A 21,993-nucleotide genomic window follows, 5' to 3' on the forward strand; every position below is an offset into this window, starting at 1 on the left:
GAAAGGCAGGGAAGCAGGGGGCCAAAGTGGGCCGGCAGCCCTACAGAGCATGGAGTGAACAATGGGGCCAGTGTTGGGCTGAGCACCGCGGCTCCCTGCAGCAACGCCCGGCAAGTTTTCAGCACGTTCCCATTCCCTGCTCAGGTATAATTACACTGGGGAACAAAGAGTCCTTCAGAGCTGTCTGCTCCCCCCAGCACAGCCCTGGGGCTGCCTGCATGTGCACCCTGTGCTTGCTCTCAGTGGGATGTGAGGGGATGGGGGACCACGTTGGTGACAGTGCTGGCTCCTGTGGGCTCTGTCCATTCTCACTGCAGAAAGCACAGAGCAAATCTCTCCCTGCCCCGGCACCGAGCCTGCTTTTTGTGGGTTGGTGACATTGCTGTAAGCTGGAGATGGTTTATTAAAGCCTCTTTTCTTATGCCCCATCCACAGCACTGGAGATGCTGTGCTGGGACAGGCAGTGACACTGTGGTGAGGCAGGCGGAGTCCTGCTCAGAAACCTCTGGCCCCAGCCCAGCTCCCAGGGCAAGGCACCTCTCCGTGAGCACATTTGCATTCTACTGTGTTCAAACATCAAAGTGGTGGAAATTCTTCTTATTGTTATTATTATTTTGACACATAGCCCATGCTGACATCTTTGCTCCCAGCTCAGAGCTGCAGGCACAGGAGCGCAGTGGGCCTGTTTTGCAGTGCATCAGCATCCCTCAGCTCTGCTTCTTTTGGCCCTGATTCAGCTCTGCCTCCTGCCACCCTGCTGGGTTATTTGTGGCTCTGTCAGTAAAGGATAAGTAAGTCAGAAGAGGTTTTCTGGACACAGCGCAGACTTACGGCCCCATCCATAGCTATGGGGCCAAGGCTGCCCCGGGGGATGGGGGCGGCCAGGAGCGCACCCAGCCTGGATGCGACTCGCTAGGTGGCGGCAGCCGCTCTCCTCCCAGACAGCGGAGAGAGCCAAGCTGTGGTTTTCGTCCCGGTGTTTTGAAGGGGCTCACAGCTCTGCCAGTCCCTCGTGGCCTTTAGGTATATAGACAAGGGGCACTGGCGGAGATGTGGTGCTCTGTGCCAGCACAGGAGGTAAAACTCGAGGGCCAGTAAAGCAACACTGATTTGGTAGCGTCCATGCAGTGTGATTTATTGGTGCCCTCATGTGAGATCACTGCTGCCACAAGAGACAGAGGGTCAGAACACAACAGTTGTACAGGGGACCCTTGGGCATGGCCCCAAGGCTGCTGACAATGAATGCTGCTGGCCCAGCTCACTAGCTCTGCATGAAGAGGTGGAAGTTGGTCCTGGTAAACTCCTGGTGGATGCTGTTGAGCAGCATGTCTGAGTCCTGTGGGACATCGGCAGGGAGTTGCTGCCCTGGAAAGAAGCTCTGCTCCGGGGTGTAGGTGAAGGTGAAAGAGCTGGAGTAGATGAGGCCATCATCCCTGACCAGCAGGAGTGGGACAGTGATGGGGTATCGCAGCCACCTCCAGTCACTGCCAAAGGCAGAGACATCAGGGACGACACACATCAGGGATTTGGGACTCCTGGGAGCAGGAGAGTAAAATAAGAGTTTTCCTGAAGGGGTCTTGGTGATGGTGATGGGGCCAAGAACCACCCTCCCCTCTTGTCCCATGGTTCTGTTCCTCTCTGCCCATTGGTCACCAGCCCAGTTTCCCCAGGCTGTGCCCAAACCCTGAGCCGCTCCCCTATCCCCTCACCTGTACATCGTCTCTGCTTCCACATCAGCAAACCAGACCTTGAGGTGAGCATGGAAATGCTCTCCCTGCACCTCCAGCATGGCCACATCCCCTCCGCCACTGAGCTGCATGGGGCAGAGCCATGGTGAGCACAGCTCTGCATCCCCTCCGTGTGTCTCAAACCAGAAGCTGAGCAGAGGTGCCAGGGCTCAGCAATGGAGCAGGTGAACCCACATCCATCCCAAACCCAGAACCATGCCTACCTGCAGGGCTGTGATGAGTGGCACAGGGCTGACGGGCTCGCGGGCACAGGCCAGGCTCTCGCTGAAGCTGTATTCCACCGTCTCAGTGCCAATGATGGTCCAGCAGGAGCCATCATTCAGCAGCTCCCGGTTGGCCTCCTTTGGACACGGCGATGCCTGCAGAGAACATCACAGCTCTGAACACATCATGGTGGGGACAGTGGGCAACCAGTGCCGTGACATGGTGGTATTTGGGCTCAGTAAGTTCCCAGTGGAGATCTTTGAAAAAACATGGCAAGGAGCAAAACAGAGGAGCTCAGAGTGAGGATGCGGAGCGCCTAGAGGTGTTTCATCCCCCTGTACCTGGAACTGGATGACTTTCTCTGTGGACAGACACAGGTACATGCGGTCACTGCCCTGGAACTGGAAGGCACACTTGTGGAGCTGGGAGATGGGCTCGTCCACATCCAGCATAGCGTACTGCTTGCTCACCTTCCGAATGATCTGCAACAAAGCAGATGGTCAGCATGGGGCTGGGGAGTGCTCTGTCCCCACCTGTGTCCCCATGGACACGGAGCACTCTGGGCCCTTGCAAAGGAAGAGAAAGCCAAGGGACAATGCCCACATTGCTCTCTGTGAGGCCCTAAGCTCAGAGGAACAGCAGAGCAGCAGCATCCTTAGGAGTGCCCATTGCTCAGCCCCATGGAGACAGGAGCTTACCAGGGGTGGCAGGGTGATGCCAGTGGCTGTGCAGATGAGCTGGACCACAGAGCCATAGCGGATGTACCCCTCCCGCAGGGGGAACTCACTTTGGGTGCAGCGCTCATCAGCTTTGCAGGAAGGAGAGAGGTAGAGTCACCATCTCAAGCAGCAACCTCCAGATAACTCCCAGTCCTTCAGCCCTCAGGAATCGGCTTCATAAGATGGGAGAGCCCAGGCTGGAGGGAGGCAGCCCTGGCAACAGCCCCTTACCCAGGTGGAGGGTGAAGGCTGCCCACTGCCTGGCACTGGCGATGAAGGCTCCTCCCTCCACAGACAGGTAACGGGTGCTGACAGTCTGTGAGCGCAGGCGGTTGAAGAGGGACACCTTGGAGCCCGAGGAGATGCACACTGTGATGGAAGGTGGCTGGGTTAGGGCTGGAACCACAGCCCTGGTGTGACCAGCACTATAGGAACAAGTGCTTCCCAGCTGCTGTTCTCTTTATGGCCTCATGGCACTGTACATTATGGTAGGTCAACCCTTTGGAAGCAGACATCACTTCTGCCCAAGTGCATCCTCTTTTGAGAGTACCCACGGGCTTTGAATTTGCCCTGACCACTTTGGAGCCAAGCTGTGAGCACTCAGTGTCTTAACTCACCTCATCTCACCGCACTCCACCCCATCTCATCTGCTCCCTGTCACGCCATGCCATGCTATGCCACCCCACCCCAACAAACCCCACCCAGCCCCACGCCTGCTTTCCCCCTGGCAGAGCCAACCCCATACTCACGATCCGTATTCTTCAATGACTGCTTCTTCTGTGAGGGCTTGGAGATGACCTTGATCAGCTTGCTGTGGAAGGTGCCGATCTCCTGCCCGTTGCTGAAGAAGAGCTTCAGAACCAGGCGGAAATGCTTGCGCTTATCCGCATCTGAGATGTACAGAGCCTTGGCACAGCCAAACCCCTGCAGAGGGCAGAAGGGGTGGATGCTGGACATGGGCTGGGGCACAGCCACAGCAGGCACAAATATGGTCTCTCCAGCCTTCCTCACCCTCCTCACCAGCAGCCTGGGCACGGCGTGCTGCCAGGACATAATGGTACCCTTTGAAAAAGCCCCGGGTTCATTTACAGGGGGAAATGACCAGAGATGTTATTACAGGTGCAGCGAAGAGCTGGGGATCGGCAGTGGCTTTATTTACACTGGGGGCAGAGAATTCCTCATGGAAATTCATGTTCATGTGTGATTTATCCCACATCACATGAGGGATTGCCCCAGCTTTGGGTTTCTAAACCCAGGCTGGATGGCTGATAGGCCACGCTCTAGCAGCAGCTCCAGCACTTCAAACAAAGGCCCTTTTTGTAATGTCTCTGGCTCAGCTCACACCCTGTGCTCTTTGGGGACCCCAGACAACACTTTTCTTTTTCCCCCTTATCAAAAGATGCTAGATCTCATCTCAAGCTCTTGAACTTTAGGATCAGTTGGTGTTTTCTTTTGCTGTTTACCTACAGAAGGACCGGGCTTTCTTTGTGCACTGTGTGTGAGAATGGTGCTAGGGGGCTGTGCTGCAAGAAGGGGAGTGGGCAGCAAGCACTGTACCTTTGCATCCGGCTGCTCCTCAAAGCTGAGCTTCTGTGTCTCCATCAGGCTGCTGCCCATGGTGTCCAGCCCCATGTAGCCCCACACATGGAGCCCTGCCTCTCCCATGTCCCTGGCTGGGACAAATGGAGGGAAGGGAAGGGAAGGGAAGGGAAGGGAAGGGAAGGGAAGGGAAGGGAAGGGAAGGGAAGGGAAGGGAAGGGAAGGGAAGGGAAGGGAAGGGAAGGGAAGGGAAGGGAAGGGGTCTGCCCCCCAGCACATACCTGTTAGCTGTTCCTGCTTTAACTTCCATCCTGACCCACCCAGGTAAACACAAGGTGGGGGGCAAAAAAACCTGCAGAGACCAGAGAGCACCGTTATTGCACCCAGAGAAAGTTCTTTGCAGAGATAAAATGCCTCAAAGCTATTCCAGAGCTGGCTTGGTGCTGCTGTACCACCTCTGGGTGCTGCTGGTGGGCACAGGGCAGGGACTGGGCAGCAGGAGGTGGTGGGGGTCCCACAACCCCCCCCCATCCAACCCTACAGAGGCTTTGCTCTGTGCTTTGCCCGCCTGGAATGTGGAGTTTCAGCAGCTTGGGAACAGAGTTTGCATTCACAGCCAGATTTGGAGACCAACGCAAATAAATCTATACCCGGCATTTTGGAGACCTATTTTCCTGTGTTTTATTTGGGTTTCCACTGTCATTGCACTCGCGTGAATGGTGCAAATTCATTCTCTATTGATACTAGGTGAAATGCCAGCAGCACAGGGAGGTGATATTTTGGAGCCCTAAAGTGCTGGGGTCCTGGTTTGTTTAAACAGACCTCCTCCAGCTCCGGGCCACGAGGACATGAAGGAGACCAGCCCAGAGCCTTTCATCTTTAACCTGGGGGCAGCTCTGCCTTAAAGGTAGAGCTAATAAGGGGGAGATTATTTATATCACAAGGACCAATGGACGATTAATTATACTCCATTGCCACAGCTGACGTCACAGGAGCAGCAGTTTTGGAGATTCAAGCCAGAACCTCAAGGTGCTCTTGCAATGTGGGGAGGGTTTTCAAAAATAGCTTCTGGGAGACCATGGCCATTGATGGAAAAGTCCCAGCGTGACCTTAAAGCAGCAGCTTTTCCTCTTGGCAGTTTCACACTCAGACCTGAATGGCTTTTCTCCCATTTTACCCATCTTCCTGACCTCGCTGGGAGGAAGAAGCCCAGGAGGAGCATCAGCTCCAGGTTGGTGAGAGTGGGGAAGATGTGTCCCATTGTTCAGTCCCTGAGGGTGAAACAATAGCTTTGGGTGCAAACAGATCATGAATGGGCAGCAAGGGGATACGTTTAATCTATAATTCTACATCATTGCCACACCAGGTTTGGTGAAAGGGCCCTCACAAGGCTAAGGTCTGTGTATCTGCTTTGGGAAGGGGGAGATGTCTCCTACCTTTTCTCATTGCCATACGACTTCTGGGCGACTTTGGCATGCAGTATGAGCACCGTCTGCTCTGCTGGCAGCTGCAGGTACCTCCGCACGCCATCCCGCAGCAGGTCAGCTTGGTATGGGTTGGACCTATGAGACAGAGGTTCTGCTGAGCACAGTAAACCCAGGCTGCTCACTGCTTTCTGCATGGCTGTGAAGCGAGCACAGCTTGTGCCCAGGCTGGTTTGCTGCCCCATAGCCTTGCACAGGGCAGGGAGACACTGTTCCAGAGCCCTCAGGCTGAGCTTTGCCTGTGGCTTCGCCCATTAGTAGGGTATGGAACAGCCTCACACTGAGATGAGGCAATGACAGGGAGTGTTTGGCAGCGTATTGGCCAAAAAATGTGAATTAAGACGTGTGCTGACAGCACAGCCAGAAGCAAATCCTGCTGTGCAGAGCTTCCTGCAGCAGCAGCTTGGGGCAGGGCCAGGCTTGTGTGGGTACCACCACTCCCTCCCATCCTGTGTAACACAGAGGCACAGAGCTGGGTGACTGCACAGCACCTATTAGAGCTCCATCTGCACTAATCACCTTCCTTCTGCTTCAGGCTGGAAGGTGCATGCCAAAGGCAGGTAAGCAGACGGCAGTTTGGTGTCTAGCAGCAGGAAGAACTACCCAGCAATATTTCCTTTACTTTGTCCCTTCTCTGCAGCCATCGCTTCCTGACTTATGGGGCTGTGCTGTCTCAGTGATGCACTCCTAATCATTCTGACCATGGAGACGACCACCCAGCATCCATCACCTGGTTTACATTTACCCTCAGCAAGTCAAAGGGCCATTGCTAATGGGTGTAGCTACTCGCACAGCTCCTTCTGGCACCTACAGCCTCTTACAGGGAATCATTCACTCCCTCTGACATTTATGATATTAAATTATTAAAATGCTTTGATTGTAGTGCAGTGTTAGTTCAGTGTCGTGTTAGCAGCACTGCTTGCACTCAAAGCCTTCTTTTCAGAGCCTGAGCTCTCAGCTGGGAATCCAGTGCACAAAGTTGGGTATTATGTGGAAGCAGAGCGGGGCACTCCTCAGCTCTGCAGGCCATGACCTTCCCTGGGCTGCTTCTTGTGAGCCTGCTCCTCGCTCTGCACAGCCTGGCCTTGCCCTCACTTTGGGTCTGGATGTACCACAGGAGTAGGTGCAGTTTCTTTGGTTCCACTGAGAACAAAAGCACCGAACTCAGAGGACTGGAACACCACCCCACCGCTTCTTGTTTGGGTCTTCAAGTGCTGTCTATACAATAACTTTAACGCCACCCTCAAAGTGCAGTTAGCTCTGAATTCAAGCAATCAGATTGAAGTTTTTGCCCCCCTACCCAGGAGCTGCTGCATGCTTTGCTCAGAGCACAGCTGCCCCGCAGCTCGCCACAGAGTGCCGTTGTTCTTTCCTGTGGTTGGAGAAACCCAATGTCCTCATAAAGCACATCCATTTTGGAGATCTGGGCTATATTTTGTACAGAGCAGGGGAGAAAATGCCTGCTGGGCTCCTGGGTATGGGCTCAACGCGATGTTTATGCAAAAGGAAAAGCCATTAGAATTCACTGAAATGAGAAGCCTGCAGTTTCTGGCTTCCCTCATTTTTCAATACCTCCTTTAATCCAGAGCAGCCCAACCCACAAGCCCTTGTATATGCACGGGTATTTATAAATCCTATATTTTCGGCGCTGCACACACAAGTGAAATTCAGCCTTTTCTGGGCTTGGGGGATTTATGGACCACGCCAGCAGCAAACAGCACAGCAGGGCAGGTGAGCTCTGTGGGGGACCGGAGCCCAGGAGGGGTGGTCCCTGCCTACCCCACCACTGCCCCTTTTGGTAACACAGCCTTGGCTCGGTTGCCAGAGGGCTCCGATAATGAGGGTGATACAGCGGGGTCCCCTATCTCTGGTTTCTGTTAGCACAAAGAGGGAGGGAACTGCTGTTAAAGCACCAAAGCCCACTGCTGCTCAACTCTAAAGGTGGCTGCTACCACCGCTATGGAACATCAGCGCCGAGATGAGGGGCTGGGATGCTCTGTTCCCAGGTGCCTGAGGGTGATGCTCTCCACTGCTACAGCGCAGCACATCACTTGATGCCGCTGGGAGCTGGACCAGAGGCTCTGCAGCCCCAGCTAGAGAGCTCTCCATACTCCCCACTTAACAGTGTTCAAAGGGAAGGAAGGACGTGGGGTGCTTAGGCGGTTTTCTTGAAGTTGATGGGAGACGCAAAACAGAGAAAGGAAGAAAAAACCCAACACCCAACCCAGAAAGCCTCTCCCTGCGGCAATCGCTTCCACGCAGCCCTGCGCCCACCCACCCTTGGCGATACACTTCCACCTGCGCCCACCTCCCGCTTGCCCACGTTCCTCGGTCGGGGGGGGGGTCCTTCAGCCCCTCCCGCACTGCGCCGGGCCGTGCCGAGCAGAGCCGCTCCGCCTCCCCCCGCCCCGTTAAATGCCGCGCCGTAGCGCCGAGCACCGCGCAGCCCCGCAGCGTCCCGCACATACCTGAGCCAGCAGCGAGGCGGGGAGCGGCTCCGCGGCCGGTACGGGTGAGTGAGGGGCTCCGCTGCATCCGCACCTACGGGAGGGAAAGGGGAGAGAGTGAGCCCCGAGCTGCGGGATGGGGTGGTTGGATCGGGGTGGAGGGCTGCGGTGCTGCGTGCCCCCTTGGAACGAGCAGAAAGCAAAGGGAGAATGGGGAGACGGTAGCCCGTTGGCACAGGGTGATCCCCAAATCAAGATCCCTGAGCTCTCCGTGTGCTTCTCCCCTGCTTCGATGCAGTGGTCGCTGACACACCTGAGCACATGGCACTGGGGAGTGGGTGCTGCTGTAAGCCCTGCCCCGCTGTCAGGGCAGCACAGCTCACCCTCTGCCTGCTCTGCTCACCGCTGCCCAGCTTTTGGGCAGATTCTTGCTTATACAAACGAGAATCTCTTTTAACAGAGTAGGAAGCTCTTGTACCCCTGGGCAAAGCACATCGTGCAAAAAGAGCAAAATCCTGCCAAAAGATAAGCTTAAAAATGGGGCTGAATTTAGTTCTGCCCCACTTCTGCATGGGAAGCTGGGTTTGTGCATACCCTGAGTGTGCTTGTGTGTACCCATAAATATGTTCACACAAGCAATCACCCACCTTTGCCTTATAACTCCAACTGTTTCATGGGGGCTTGGGGGGTGGAATAGCTTTGGGCATATTTGCTACAAGCAATTACATGAGAAAACTTGTTTGGAAAAAGCAGATTATTCTGCACTGACATGCAGCCATCCGAGCAGGTAATGCAGTGTGATGGCATGTGCTCTGTTGGGGGCTTTCCCCTTGTTCTGCTGCAGGATGAGGGGTGCAGAGCTCCTGGATTGCCCTGCAGGCAGGAGCTGGTGTGGGTGAGAGGAAGGAAACAGGGCTCTGCCACTTGAAAGGAATCCACCACCTCTTGTGGGACTGGTGGAGGGGGGAGCAAGCTCCAAGACAGGAGCCCATTCACAGCTCTGCCTCTTCTACGTAAGCCCGCAGGATTTTTGCCTCCGTCAAGCCCAGACTGCATACAGAATTACTCTGAGGTCCTCCCTGTGGGACTCTTTGTAGTATCTCTTGATAGCAATAACAACAATCTTCTTATCTGTTGTTTTCCTGAGAACAGGAGCCATCAGTTGCAGGCAGCCAGCTTGGAGGCTCTTGGTAACGAGTAGAAAGCATATTCCACAAGCAGATTCTTGCCATCTGTTTAGGGAATATCATTAGATTGGCATCCGATCCAGGCAGAAAGCCTCTGTGTGGGGAGAAATCTGCTCTCAGATCTCAGCCCTGCTATTTGCCACCAGGACTTGGCAATGCGAAGAGCAGAGTTAACTCCTGGGATAAATCCAGCCTCGCCTGAAAGACAAATTCCCATCTGGAAGGCGTGAGAGTCCGCTGGGTTTGTAGTAAAATGGCACTTTCCATCAAAGCAGGCAGAGCTCTGCTGCGTCCAACAGGACAAAGCTGTTGTTCATTTCTGTGGGAGTTCTAACTCTTTTTTTTTTCCCCTTCTCTCTTAAAGCATTAACTAAATGTTGTGGGATTAGCTCAAGTTGGGCTTGGGGTTTACTACTGTTGGTGATGGCAGCCACTAGAAGATGCAGGCAGTGTGCAGTCACAGGAGGTGTGTGTGCTCTGAGCATTCACAGCACAGCGTTTCCCTCGAGGTTGGCATTAGGGGTTAAAGGTTTTCAAGAGAAGCCTTTGTTTGAGCATTTTTAAAGTTTCCAATAGGGGCCCCTTTGTCTGCTTTCTGAGCAGCGTGCCTGCCTCGTTCAGAACTCAGCACTCATAAAATACCGTTTACAAGTGCTGGATGAATGGGGCTGAAACACGGGGAGAGGCAGCAATAAGCACACAAGAGCTACAGACAAGCCCTACCAGCACTGAATAAACCTGGGAAATCACAACAGAAGTGATTGAGTGGCACTCATAAAGAAATGTATAAAAACCAGCTGCAGAAAGAGTCCCCTTTGTGCCACACGTCCCAAGGGCTCCTCCAGCCGTGCTGCAGGCTGAGCGGCTCCTGTGGCTGGTCGGTACCTCCTGCCTTCGTGTTTCCTCACTTTGGGGCCCAAACAGAAACAAATTGATCACCGAGGCACAGCCCCTGCTACCATAAGGGCTCCACTGGGCAAGCATCGCCCCTCTGTCAGTATTTGCAGCACAGACGCAGCTTTAGGTATCGAGTAACATTGCTAGCAGTTGAGTTTCTATTCCCTCTCCTACCCAGGCTGAATGCAATGATTTGACTTCTCGCTTTGCAAGCCCTTGATTGCCTGCATGAATCCATTACATACCTGCTCCCCTTGATGCACAGCTGTGGTCCCCTACAGAGAGGTGGCAGTGGTGCCTCAGTTCCTCTCCAAGCACTGAGCCTTCCCATCTCCAGGCTGAGTCCCGTTGCTTCACCAGCTGATTGCCACCCCACAGTAACAGGATCCTGATCTACACCCTGCAGACCCAGAGGAATCCACAGCCAACAGCAGGAATGAGTAGGAGCAGGTCTGTGGTCAGCTGAGTTAGCTGCTCTGCTGGAGTCTGTGCCTTCCCCTTGCTCTCTGTACATCACCACCCTAATGGGATACCTGCTCCAGCAGAGAGCTGGGACAAGTCTATGGGGCTGGTGGCTGTGAAGTTACATGGAAGGGTTTTCCCACGCTACCTTTGGGATTGCCAATGTGAAAAGTATCTAGACAAAGATTTCAGCCACATTGCTTTTCTGTCTTGAGGAGGGCTGCACAGTCTCTGCCTGCTTTTCTGCAGCAGCCAAGCACTGCTCATTTTCTGCTATTTCAATTAAACGCTTAGCAGGATGGGTAGGATAAAGGGGAGAGGCACATGAGTAGTGTTCTGGCATATTGCCTTATGCCAACACATTGAGTCACGTCTCCAGAGCGAGAAATCTGATATAAAGATTTAGAGAAGGAGGTCAGGCAGCGGATCTGTGATTGTGGGGCTGAAATAGCAGTGGTTGTCTGTGCTCTGGGAGCTCGCAGAGGTCAGCTGGGGATAGGGGTTCCTGCAGATACGGGAGGTGCATACCCTCCTAGAAACTATCTGCCTTCATTGCTTAAAGACGTTGGTTTTGTTGCTTCATCAGCTCAGCACAAACTCTACACCAGCCCCTGAGCTGCTCCAGGACACTTCTTTTCCTTTTGTGGTTGAACATACATATTTCTGGGGAAAAAAATGCACTCTAACACCTTCCTCTCAGAACAAGGATTTGAGCTATGGGTTGCTGTCTCAGCTTCTGGAAGGACCTGACCTCCTCTTCTCCAAAGCCTGAGGCTCAGTCCAGCTGCCCTCTGGGACTTGTTAGCAGATGAGCACTTGATTTTGAAAGAGAATCTGCAAGGTGGACGTTTCCCCAGTGACCATTCTTCATTAACATCTAAAAACATTCTGAGGTCCGTCCAGATTTGCTCAACCCAGCAGGCAGAAGCAGGGCTGGGTGACCACCTGGCGTTGTCCTCTTGGCCAGATCTTTAACACATGCTTTGTGAGGCCACGTTTAATCTGCAGGTACATACAAGCTGATGGGGAAGCTGCCAACTGCTACGTGCCTTGTAGAATGAGAACTGACCTTCTCAAGGAAGTCTGTTCAGCATCCAGCAAGGCTTTCCTGTTACTGAACTCCTGCTGGGGTTGAAGCCATGATGTGCTGTCTGAGTACAGCCTTGTCTTTCAAACAACGTGTCCTTCCAGGTGGCACTTGGCCCAGAGGAGCTGCCACAGCACTGTAACCAGAGAGCGCTACGAGGTCCTGGAAAGAGCCTGCTCTTGTTCTCCCACACGTGTGTTTGGGAAGAACCAAGGACATGCCAGTCCTTATGGAGGGGAAAAAGCATTTTATCCTCTCCTGTTTTCAGACTAGAAATTCATGCTGTTTCTCTGGTCTTGACATGCTGATGCTTCCATGCTCTGAGCGCTGCAGAGCTCTCCTCCCTTGAGGGCTTTGCAGCACCAATGGAGGGTGTGTGAGGTGCTGGGGCTGAGTGCAAGGTCATTGCTACAGAACGGTCCCCAAGGGATGTTGGTCAATAATTCAGGGTATGGGCAGCCACAGGCTGGGGGCAGGTGTGGAACCCAGCATCCCTCAGGCTGCACCTGGTTGGCACACAGGGAGCAACAAAGCTGGCTTTGATTTGCCTTTGTGCCTCAGTTTCCCCTGCTGGGATATGAGGGGAATTGCTGTGCTATGTTCTAAGAAAACCAAACAAAAACAAAACAAAACCACAGGTGTTTCAAAGAAGGGAGCTGGGAAACAATTCTGCTTTGAAATCGGGCTTCCTTCCAGCAAGGAAGAGAAACCAACCTTCAGGCAGCCCTCCAGCACAGCATGGGTGCAGCTCCAGAGCCAGGCTGGGTCTCAGCCATCCACACTGCACGAGGGCCTTGCAAACATACACACAACATGCCAGGGGTCAGTGGAGTTTGCACAGTGCAACCTGACTGATGTTAGGAGGTGTCTCCAGGTTGATTGATGCAAGCTCTCCTTGCTTCCTTACCCTTTGTGTCTGGGGCAGTGCATGCTTCTCTTTGCTTTCCCTGTCCCATCTGCACTCTTTGGGCAGTTCTTTAGGTCACGAACCCAGAGAACAGCTCTGACAAAGATACATGTGGCTATCTACAGCTGCATCCTCCAGCTCCTCCTGGCTTTGTAGTGATGTCCTGAGCACATTTTAGGGCCTCTTTGACACTTTATGGACAAAACAGCATGTAACACAACAGAAAGCGCAGCAACAACAGCACGGAAGCAAAGAACTAGGATGCAGCAAGCAAGGTTATGATCAAATGAGACAGCCACCAATACAGAAACAAAGGAAAGAAAAAAGATCTGCTTACCCTTGGAAGGCCTCAGATACACAGGGATCTCCAGCAAGATACCCTCACCTTCACTGCCAGCCCTTAAATGAGATGTGGGAAGGGGTGGATCCTGGCTCCAGCCCTTCTGGTCATTCAGGTGTATTGCATACACCTGAACTGCTCTGGGTTGGCCCTGCCTTCCCACCAGGTGCTCCATCACAGGTTCAAGCTGTGACTTAGCATTTCTACTACACACACACAGCCAGGAGTTGAATGATGCCCTACAAAGCTGCCTCACCAGGTCTCTGTCATTGGGCATGGACTGAAGCAGAGTACACAGTCCCACAAGCAGTGGAGATATTGCATCCAGTGCAGCTCTGCCATCGTCTGAAATTCCCAGCACAGAAATAGGTGCTGCTATCTGGCAGCTCACACAGCATCAGTGCCGTGCACCACTGCCATTCTGCTCATCTGAAACGTGATTTGTGCCTCAGACCCTGCTAAGACCCAGAACCGTGGGGTCTCCCATGGGCAGGATTTGCCCCAAGCTATGAGGTGCTGGCCTCTCCTGAGCCATTCACCCTCACTTTTTCCACTAACTTCATCTCCCCTGCAAACCATCTGAGAAAGCCCCAGTCCCAGAGCCAGGAGGACACAGATCTCTGCTCCCTGCCTTGCCCGAGGCAGGATGCGCCCAGGTCCGACCTGCACGGATGAATCAGAAGGGGAATATTCTGAGCATTTCTGTGAACCTGCGGCCAGCAGAGTGCTGCCAAGGAGGCCAGGCTGAAACCCGAGGAGGCTGTTTTTTTCCCCGAGGCTCAGCACTTGGCAGGAGCGCAGTGCAGAGGTGGTGGGAGGTGGGGGGAGCACCCTGGGGCTGCCTTACCTGCCTGCCTCTGGGGGTCCATCCCTGGTTCTCCTTGTCCCACAGCAGGAGGGGGGCCGAGGGGAGGCTGGGCTCATTGCCAGCCTTTACACGCAGCTCATCCCTTTGTCACCCCATTGCCTTCTGCAAGGAAGAGCAGCAGGCTGGCTTTCTCCTTGCGTTGCTTTGAAAAATGAGGGAACGCTGTGCGGTGTCACACTGTGGCAGTGCTCGTTCCCCCCCACCCCCCAGGCCTTTCCTCCTTTATAGCCCAGTGTTATCTCAAGGTCCCTGTGCTGTTTGCCTTGCCCCGCAGCACCTGCCTGCCAGCCGTGCGCTTCCCACCCACCTCCCTCTTTGCTTCCTGTTGGCCTTGCTGCTGGGCACTGCACTGAACATAGTGTTGCCCACAACTCCCTGTTGCTGCTGGGTGCATGGCAGTGCCATCGTGCCATGCTGCTCCCACAGCCCCTCTGGCCATGGGAAGCGTGAAGGCTTCATCCAGCACTCAGATGCTGTTAAAAATAGAATCGGTTGTGGACTGGTTTTCTCCTCCTTGGTTCCTGGCCCAGGAGCTCATTCCTCCCTCTGCGCTGGCTTTGATGCGCTCTGGATGCTGTGAGTCACGGCTGGGTGCCAGCCTGCTATTGCAGGGAGAGCAATCAGCAGAAATGCTATAGGTGGCACAACTGTCCCTCAGACATGTAGTGGATGGGGAGTGCTGCCTCCTAAAAACCACACAAACAGGTGTTGCACTAAAAAGATTCTGCTAGATAAATGGTGAGACCCAGCGGAGGGGCTTTGGCTTCACCCGAGTGCTGCCTGTGGGGTACAGATTTCAGCCAAGTTAAAGGTCTTGCACAGTAACACTGATATTCTGGATCCTCTTGTAGTCCTTTTCTATCCTTCCGACTTCTTCAATGTCATTTTTCAGGTGTGAACAGCAGAGAGTACATTAGGACACAGCTGTGCAACCTATTATCAGCATCCCCGCTGTCAAACACATCGGGTTCAGGGCTGTGCATAATCACTCAGCAATTAAGTGGAAACCCTGGTGATGAATTACAACCGAGACCTCATGGGGCTAAACAAATAGCAGCCAATAACTACTGATAAAACCAATTTCCAGTGTGCTTTTGGAAAAAGCCCCACTCTAACGCCTGCTCCCTGTCTCTGGGGGAAGCGGCTCTATCTGCGCTATTCCTGCTCCCATTGGGTTTCCTGTTGACTTTCACACTGGGAATGGGGCTCCTGGGTCCCCCACTGATCCAGAGTATCCCACCAGTGCCCAAGCAATGCTTTTGCTCTCATTGCACCAAAACGCCTGCAGTGTTTGCCATTTCTTTCAGTGGGCTCTGACCTGGGCTGGCAACTAACCCTAAGCCAAAAGCCAAGGCAAGAAGTGGGCAGGCAGGGAGGCAAGCACAAGTGGAGGTTTCAGACAGCTGGTCAAAATCTCCATCCCTCAGTTATCCCACCTCCAATGCGCCACCCTTCACCCAGGACCCTGCAAACAGATCTGCACAGGCACTGTCACCACCTGTGCACGTGGAGGTTTTTGCTCTCTGCTTTCCCAAAAGCCATCTACAGAATATCTTCATGCAGCCTTTTGGAGGAAATGACCTTTTCCAATGGCTCTGAGACACCTCTGAGTGGGTTTTTGCCTCTGCTGGCATTTAATTTCAGGGTGTCTGTTCCCAGCGCGGGGCTCCCTTCGTCCCCTGGCTGCGCAGTGAGCGCTTGGCGGAACATCCCAGCCGCATGGTTTGCAAGTGAAAATAAGGCTTGTCCGGTGGCCAGCTCCACCCAGAGCAGAAAATCAGAGCTTTTCACTTGGCAGATTGTCACTGCTGTAATGAAATGTAGCTGTGCTGAAGAGTCCCTGTGCAGTGAGCCTGGGGACAGGGCTGGCAGAGCCACCGCCGCTGTCTGGGTCTGTTGGCAGCACCCAAGCACCCACTGAGTGCCATCAGGAGCTGTGAGCCTGAGGGCTGAGCACTGACAGCACATTTCCTTCCGCAGCGAGTGCCCAGCTCTGCTCCCGCAGCAACCATGAAGCTCCTGCCGCTCTCTGCACTCCTCCTACTTGTCCTGACAGCACTGGAAGCCAGACCAAAGCCTGCAGGTGAGCTGCGGTGGTTGGGGATTGCCTGGAGCAGAGAGGAGGGTGTATGTCAGGGCAGAGGAAGGCTTGGGGGGACACTGTGCTCTCTGGGGCATCCCCAAGAGGATGCGGGGTCCCACCTGCAGTATGAAGGCGGGGACATGGTGGGGGACAAAGCAAATCTGGGGCCAGCAGCCTCCATCCTCCCTGGGCAGAGGTGGCCAAATTGGTTTCAGCTTCAAAAGCAGCACCACAGAGAGAGAGAGGAGCCGGGTATGTCTCAGGGACCTCTGGGCATGGGGGAGCAGCAGAGCTGACAGCCCTGGGCTGGGCATCATCCCAATGGGACGCGCAGTGTTTGTTCACCATTACAGCCAAATTCTCCCAGGCTCAGCTATTCACTAGCCAAGCCAAATATGTTCGTTGGCTTTTCACTTGCTAAACACTCCCGGTTTGCACTGGAAGTTGCATCCATGTATCCAAGAGAGGCTCTTTGGCTCGGTGCTCTCAATGTGTGTGCCTGTAGCAGAGCTTTTCACTGTCTTATTCTTTATCCTTAAAAAAAAAGAAAAGTTCTGTGCTAGGGCAGGACTGGCTAAGTGCAGTAAAAACCAGAAACCATGGGAGACTGGAGCTGCAGGAGGAACAGAATTGCAGAGGTGGAAATGCCATTGCCTAAACCTGTGCCTAAGTCTTGCCAGGGTAGATCCAGACAGACAGAGGTGTTTCTGTGGGAGCAGGGCAGCAGAAGCACTTGGGGATGAGGAGACACTGACATTCCCCATAGGGATGGGTTCACAGCATGTGTCTTTTCCTGTCACCCCCAGTCTCACTCTACCAAGCATCCACCATAGGTTTATTTGGCAGTGGGAAGGTGCTGGGCTGCCCAGACCTACCCTTTCCATCCCCTGTAAGGATCCCTGAGGCCACCCAAATGGAATGCCTCAGATTCTTGCTGACAACCATGAATCTAAACCATCTTCTTGCCCTTCACAGCCCTGAAGTGCAGGACAGGTCCCCTGGACATCGTCTTTGTGATCGACAGCTCCCGCAGCGTGCGTCCCTTCGAGTTCGAGACCATGCGGCGCTTCATGATCGACATCATCAGCAACCTGGACGTGGGCCCCAATGCCACGCGGGTGGGGGTGATCCAGTACTCCAGCCAGGTGCAGAACATCTTCTCCCTGAAGACCTTCTTCACGAGGACAGAGATGGAGAGAGCCATCAACAGCATCGTGCCGCTGGCCCAGGGCACCATGACGGGTTTGGCTATCCAGTACGCCATGAACGTGGCCTTCACTGTGCAGGAGGGCGCACGGCCACCCCACAAGAAAATCCCCCGTATCGCCATCATCGTGACGGATGGACGGCCCCAGGACCGCGTCTCCGAGGTGGCCGCCCATGCGCGGAACGCCGGCATTGAGATCTATGCCGTGGGCATCCAGCGGGCAGACATGAACTCACTGCGGGCCATGGCCTCCCCGCCGCTGGAGGAGCACGTCTTCCTGGTGGAGTCCTTCGAGCTGATCCAGCAGTTTGGGAAGCAGTTCCAGGACAAGCTGTGCGGTGGGTGAGAGCCACAGCTGTGGGGTGGTCCTCGTACGTGTTCCTTGCCGGGCTGGAAGGTGGCATCATGCAGCCTCATCCAGCAGCTGTCCCCTGGCACAATCTTGTCTTCATCTGTTCCTGGTAGCTCTGCCACAAGCCGGGGTGTAATGGCAATAGTGATGGCACTATGAGCTAGGAAGAAGTGTTGAACTGATTTCCCCAGGTATCTGGTATAGCTGATGCCTCCCAGAGCACCATCTGCATTTATACATGGTTTTAGTGGGGCCTCCTCCTACACAGCCCTCCTGCCTGTTTCCTGTGTTCATCTGTGGTTAATGAAACCTTGTCCTCGTGTCACTGCTCTGCAGCACTTGGCTGGGAGCAGAGAGGCTGCTTGTGCTATGGCCTGTTATGGGCAGGGATAACCAGGTATGGGCACGTGGGTGAGGGTGTGCTCTGCGGCACCATGTCTTTGCTGGCAGCACCTTGCCCGTTGTCTCCTGGCCCCAGTGACCATGTCCCCGCTGGATTGGCAGGCTCCTGCAAACAGGGATGTGCAGATACATCTACCTGGGCTTCTTTACATTGATGAACAGCGTGTTCCAGCTGAGCTTGAGTTTTCATTCAGCTCCTGCTCTCAACACTTAATTAATACTGAGCACCGATTTAGTGCTCAGGTAGACATGAAAGCTGAGGCCGTGTGCAGAATGCGGAGGTGCCCATGTCCATGTGCTGGCAGCCAGCCCTATGGGTCTCTCTGTGGGTCTGTGCAGGCAGAGAGCACTTTGGGGGCCTCTCTGATGCCCTCTTTGCCTTCCAGGGGTGGACATGTGTATGGAACGGGACCACGGATGCCAGCACAGCTGTGTGAGCACCCCCGGCTCCTTCTACTGTGAATGCCACCCTGGCTACCAGCTCAACGTGGATGGAAAGACCTGTTCCCGTAATAACCCTTTTTAGCTCTATCTCTGGTACTTGCATGTCTCTTGGAGGGAAGAGCAGGAAGAGGCCCAATGAGGCCAGCAGCAGCCGGGTGCTCGTGGTGCAGGGAGGGCAGGGAGGTGTCAGCTGCACACTGGGACTTTCCTTTCCTGTCTCTCGGGGGGCACCGAGACAGAAGGGTGACAGCATCTGCTTCCCTGCAGCCATTGATGCGTGTGCTGATGGCAGACATGGCTGTGAGCACCACTGCATCAGCGCCCGCGGGACGTACTCGTGCCACTGCCGCGCCGGGTACCGCCTCAACCAGGACAAGAAGAGCTGCACAAGTAAGGTCCTCTCCCTCCCTGCTCCTTCCCTTCATTCTTCCTTTGCTCCTCGCTCAGAAGGGTCGCTCAGTCCCTCGCTGGGCTTTGGATATTAGGAAAAATTTCTTATAAAGAGCAGTGAGGTGTTGGCACAGGTTTGCAATAAAAAGAGAACTGTGGCACTGAGGGACATGGTCCAGAGCGGTCAGACAGGGGCTGGCGGCTGGGCTAGCTGATCTCAGTGCTCTTTCATCCTTAATGATTCTGTGATTCTCTGATTCCTTCCCTCCCCAGTGATCGATTACTGCAGCTTCGGCAACCACAGCTGCCAGCACGACTGTGTGAGCATCCCTGCTGGGCACCGCTGCCGCTGCCGTGATGGCTTCATGCTGCAGCACGATGGCAAGTCCTGCCGCGGTGAGTCCAGCACGGGGCTGCGGGAGGTGGCTGCCATGTCTGTGCCCCCACCTGCATGGTGGTAACCACCTCTCCATGCCCTGTGCCCAGCCATTGACCTCTGCAATGGGGTGGATCACGGCTGCGAGTTCAAGTGTGTGAGCAGTGAGGACTCATTCCATTGCGTGTGTCCCGAGGGCCAGCAGCTCCAGGCTGATGGGAAGACGTGCAGCAGTGAGTACCGGGCTTCACCCCGCGAGGGCTTACCCCAAACTAGGCCACCATGAGGGGCTCTGCGGGGATGAACAAGGGCTTGTGTCCTCAGAGAAAGAGCCAGCAGGGTTTTGGAGAAAGGCTGAGGACATTGCAGGTGGCTGTGCTGCCATTCAACAGGACCTGGGCAGGTTGGTGAGTTGGGTGGCAGGAACATGATGAGGTGCAGCAAGAGCAAGTGTAGGGTCCTGCATCTGGGGGGGAATAACAGCATGCATCAGTACAGGTTAGAGGTGGACCTGCTGCAAAGGAGCTGTGAGGAGAAGGCCCTGGATGTCCTGGTGGCCAACAGGGTGGCTGTGAGCCATCAATGTGCCCTTCTGGCCAAGAAGACCAATGGTACCCTGGGATGCATTGAAATGAGTGCAGCCAGCAGTGTGAGGGAGGTGATCCTCTCCTCTTCTCTGCCCTGGGACACTTCCAGGCCTCACCCCAATCCATGTGGGATCCTGCACATCCCCACATACCATCCTGTATCCCTGCAGAGTGTGGGGCTGGGCACGTTGACCTGGTGATGGTGATCGATGGCTCCAAGAGTGTCCGGCCCCAGAACTTTGAGCTGGTGAAGCAGTTTGTGAACCGCATTGTGGATCTACTGGAAGTGTCCCCTGATGGCACACGTGTGGGGCTGGTGCAGTATTCCAGCCGCGTCCGCACCGAGTTCCCCCTCAACAAGTACCACAGTGCAGAGGAGATCAAGGCGGCGGTGATGAGGATGGAGTACATGGAGAAGGGCACCATGACAGGCTTGGCCCTCAAGCACATGGTAGAGCACAGCTTCTCTGAACTGGAAGGGGCCAGGCCACTCTCCCACAACGTGCCCAGGATCGGGCTCGTCTTCACAGATGGACGCTCCCAGGATGACATCTCAGAGTGGGCACAGAGAGCTAAAGAGTCAGGTGAGGAGTCCAACCCACAGAGCTTCGGGCATCCAAGGACGGTTCCTTGGGTGATTGGCTCCTTGGGAAGTGGGTTTTGGCTGCCCCAGTCCCTGCCTTGCATGGGGGAAACCCCTCGTATGAAATGTCCAGTCTTGTTTGCTCCAGGCTCGGGATTGCTTGGTGCTGGGCAGCTGGCACAGTGCTGAGGGTCCATCCTTGCCCTGCAGGTATCGTCATGTTTGCTGTGGGTGTTGGCAAGGCAGTGGAAGAGGAACTGAGGGCCATTGCCTCTGAGCCGGTGGAGCAGCACTTCTCCTACTCAGCAGACTTCACCACCATGACCCACCTAGTGGAGAACTTCAAGCTAAACATCTGCCCAGGTGGGTGTCCCAGCCAGCGGCCTGCCTCTGCCCACAGAGCCCGTCAGCCCATGGCACATCCATCGGGATGATGCTGGTAGGGGCAGTCAGAGGCACCGACCTTAGCTGAGATGGCTGGTATAATCCTGTCCTGATCCCATCCCTCTGTTGTAAATAGTGAAGTGAGGCTCAGAGAGGGATTTGAAAGGGAAGCTGCAGATGGGGTTAATGCAAAAGGACTGCAAGGATAAGAGGCTTGTGTCGGGGAGGGTGTGAGCAGGGCCTGCTGTGTCCTGAGCATCCCCAAATCCCTCCAACACAGAGGAGGGCAGAGGGGAGATGGAGATCCGCAGCCCATGTGAGTGCGAGGCACTGGTGCAGTTCCAGACAAACACCGTGGCCATCCTGCAGAGCCTGACCGAGAGGAATATCCTTTGGGTGCTGATGGGCTCATTTGGGGGGTGGGGGGGTGGGGGGTGGAGGGGGGCTGCATCCAAATCCAAGCTGGAGGAGGCATGGGGGCCAGCATGGGTTCCATCCTGGGAGCTCAATCCCATCTGAGTTCTCCGAGGTGAGGGGCTGGCAGGTGCAGGTAAGGCTCACTTTGTGCTTGATTTGGGCACATCTCTCACTCTTTGCTCAGCTCGCAGTTTTCTTAGCACACACACTTGCTCAGATGACAGCCAGACTGGAAGCCCTGGAGAAGCAGATTGCCCTCAAGAAGTGATCCTCGCAGCAGGTCACAGGGCTCAGAGGGGACCTACAGTAGCTACGTGACATTGTTATTGATAGATTATGTAAAGCATCGTTGCTTGTTCTTGTATCACAAAATCCTGAGGGGATGTGGAGTGTTTTTAAAAAAAGAGAAAAAAAAATCTTAAAAAAAAAAAAAAAGGGAGAAAAAAGAGCTCAAGCAAAAGCCCTGCTGCAAACGAAATGGGTTCAACCTTCACTGTTGCCTCATCCCTCCAGCCTGGCTGGTGTGGGACAAGGTGTGCAGGTTTGGAAGAGGAATCGTGACGCAGCTGCTGATGCAGCCGGGATGGGCAGCAGCTCCTGCACTGCTCTCTGTGCAGCTTTGTGTGAGCAAATCCAGCAGTGGCAGCACCCAGAGAGCTGCTGCAGGCAGGACTGCGTGTGGGCTGAGTGCCCCCCAGCCCGAGGGGATGCAGCCCATGGGAGAGCAGGCAGCAGGATCCCCTCATCGCTGTTCTGGCAGAATTCTTCTAGAATCGATCCTTATCTTGGTTTATTGGGTTGGGGTTTATTTTTTAATCACGTAGCAAAATGGTAATAATTCTCCCTATAAATATCTACGTGTGTGTATATATATATATC

The 21,993-nt window shown here is 54.4% G+C and overlaps 2 protein-coding genes across 2 annotated transcripts; one reads left to right on the top strand and one right to left on the bottom strand.

The window, feature by feature from the left end:
- Positions 1 to 1,261: 1,261 nt before the first annotated feature.
- On the bottom strand, positions 1,262 to 14,067 carry RBPJL (recombination signal binding protein for immunoglobulin kappa J region like). Its single transcript, XM_072350096.1, has 12 exons — positions 13,869 to 14,067; positions 8,163 to 8,235; positions 5,647 to 5,772; positions 4,492 to 4,562; positions 4,229 to 4,344; positions 3,421 to 3,595; positions 2,903 to 3,040; positions 2,651 to 2,760; positions 2,294 to 2,434; positions 1,952 to 2,107; positions 1,710 to 1,813; positions 1,262 to 1,535 (listed from the first exon to the last, which is right to left on the bottom strand). Exons 1-12 carry the CDS (start codon positions 13,888 to 13,890, stop codon positions 1,262 to 1,264), a joined length of 1,506 nt encoding a protein of 501 aa, XP_072206197.1. The 5' UTR covers positions 13,891 to 14,067.
- On the top strand, positions 8,111 to 21,993 carry MATN4 (matrilin 4). The gene is made up of 11 exons (XM_072350095.1): positions 8,111 to 8,206; positions 15,870 to 15,972; positions 16,948 to 17,517; positions 18,320 to 18,442; positions 18,645 to 18,767; positions 19,041 to 19,163; positions 19,254 to 19,376; positions 19,901 to 20,314; positions 20,524 to 20,676; positions 20,978 to 21,082; positions 21,324 to 21,993. Exons 2-11 carry the CDS (start codon positions 15,900 to 15,902, stop codon positions 21,380 to 21,382), a joined length of 1,866 nt encoding a protein of 621 aa, XP_072206196.1. The 5' UTR covers positions 8,111 to 8,206; positions 15,870 to 15,899; the 3' UTR covers positions 21,383 to 21,993.

The sequence above is a fragment of the Excalfactoria chinensis genome, chromosome 15 (assembly GCF_039878825.1).
Source record: "Excalfactoria chinensis isolate bCotChi1 chromosome 15, bCotChi1.hap2, whole genome shotgun sequence".
NCBI lineage: Eukaryota > Metazoa > Chordata > Aves > Galliformes > Phasianidae > Excalfactoria > Excalfactoria chinensis.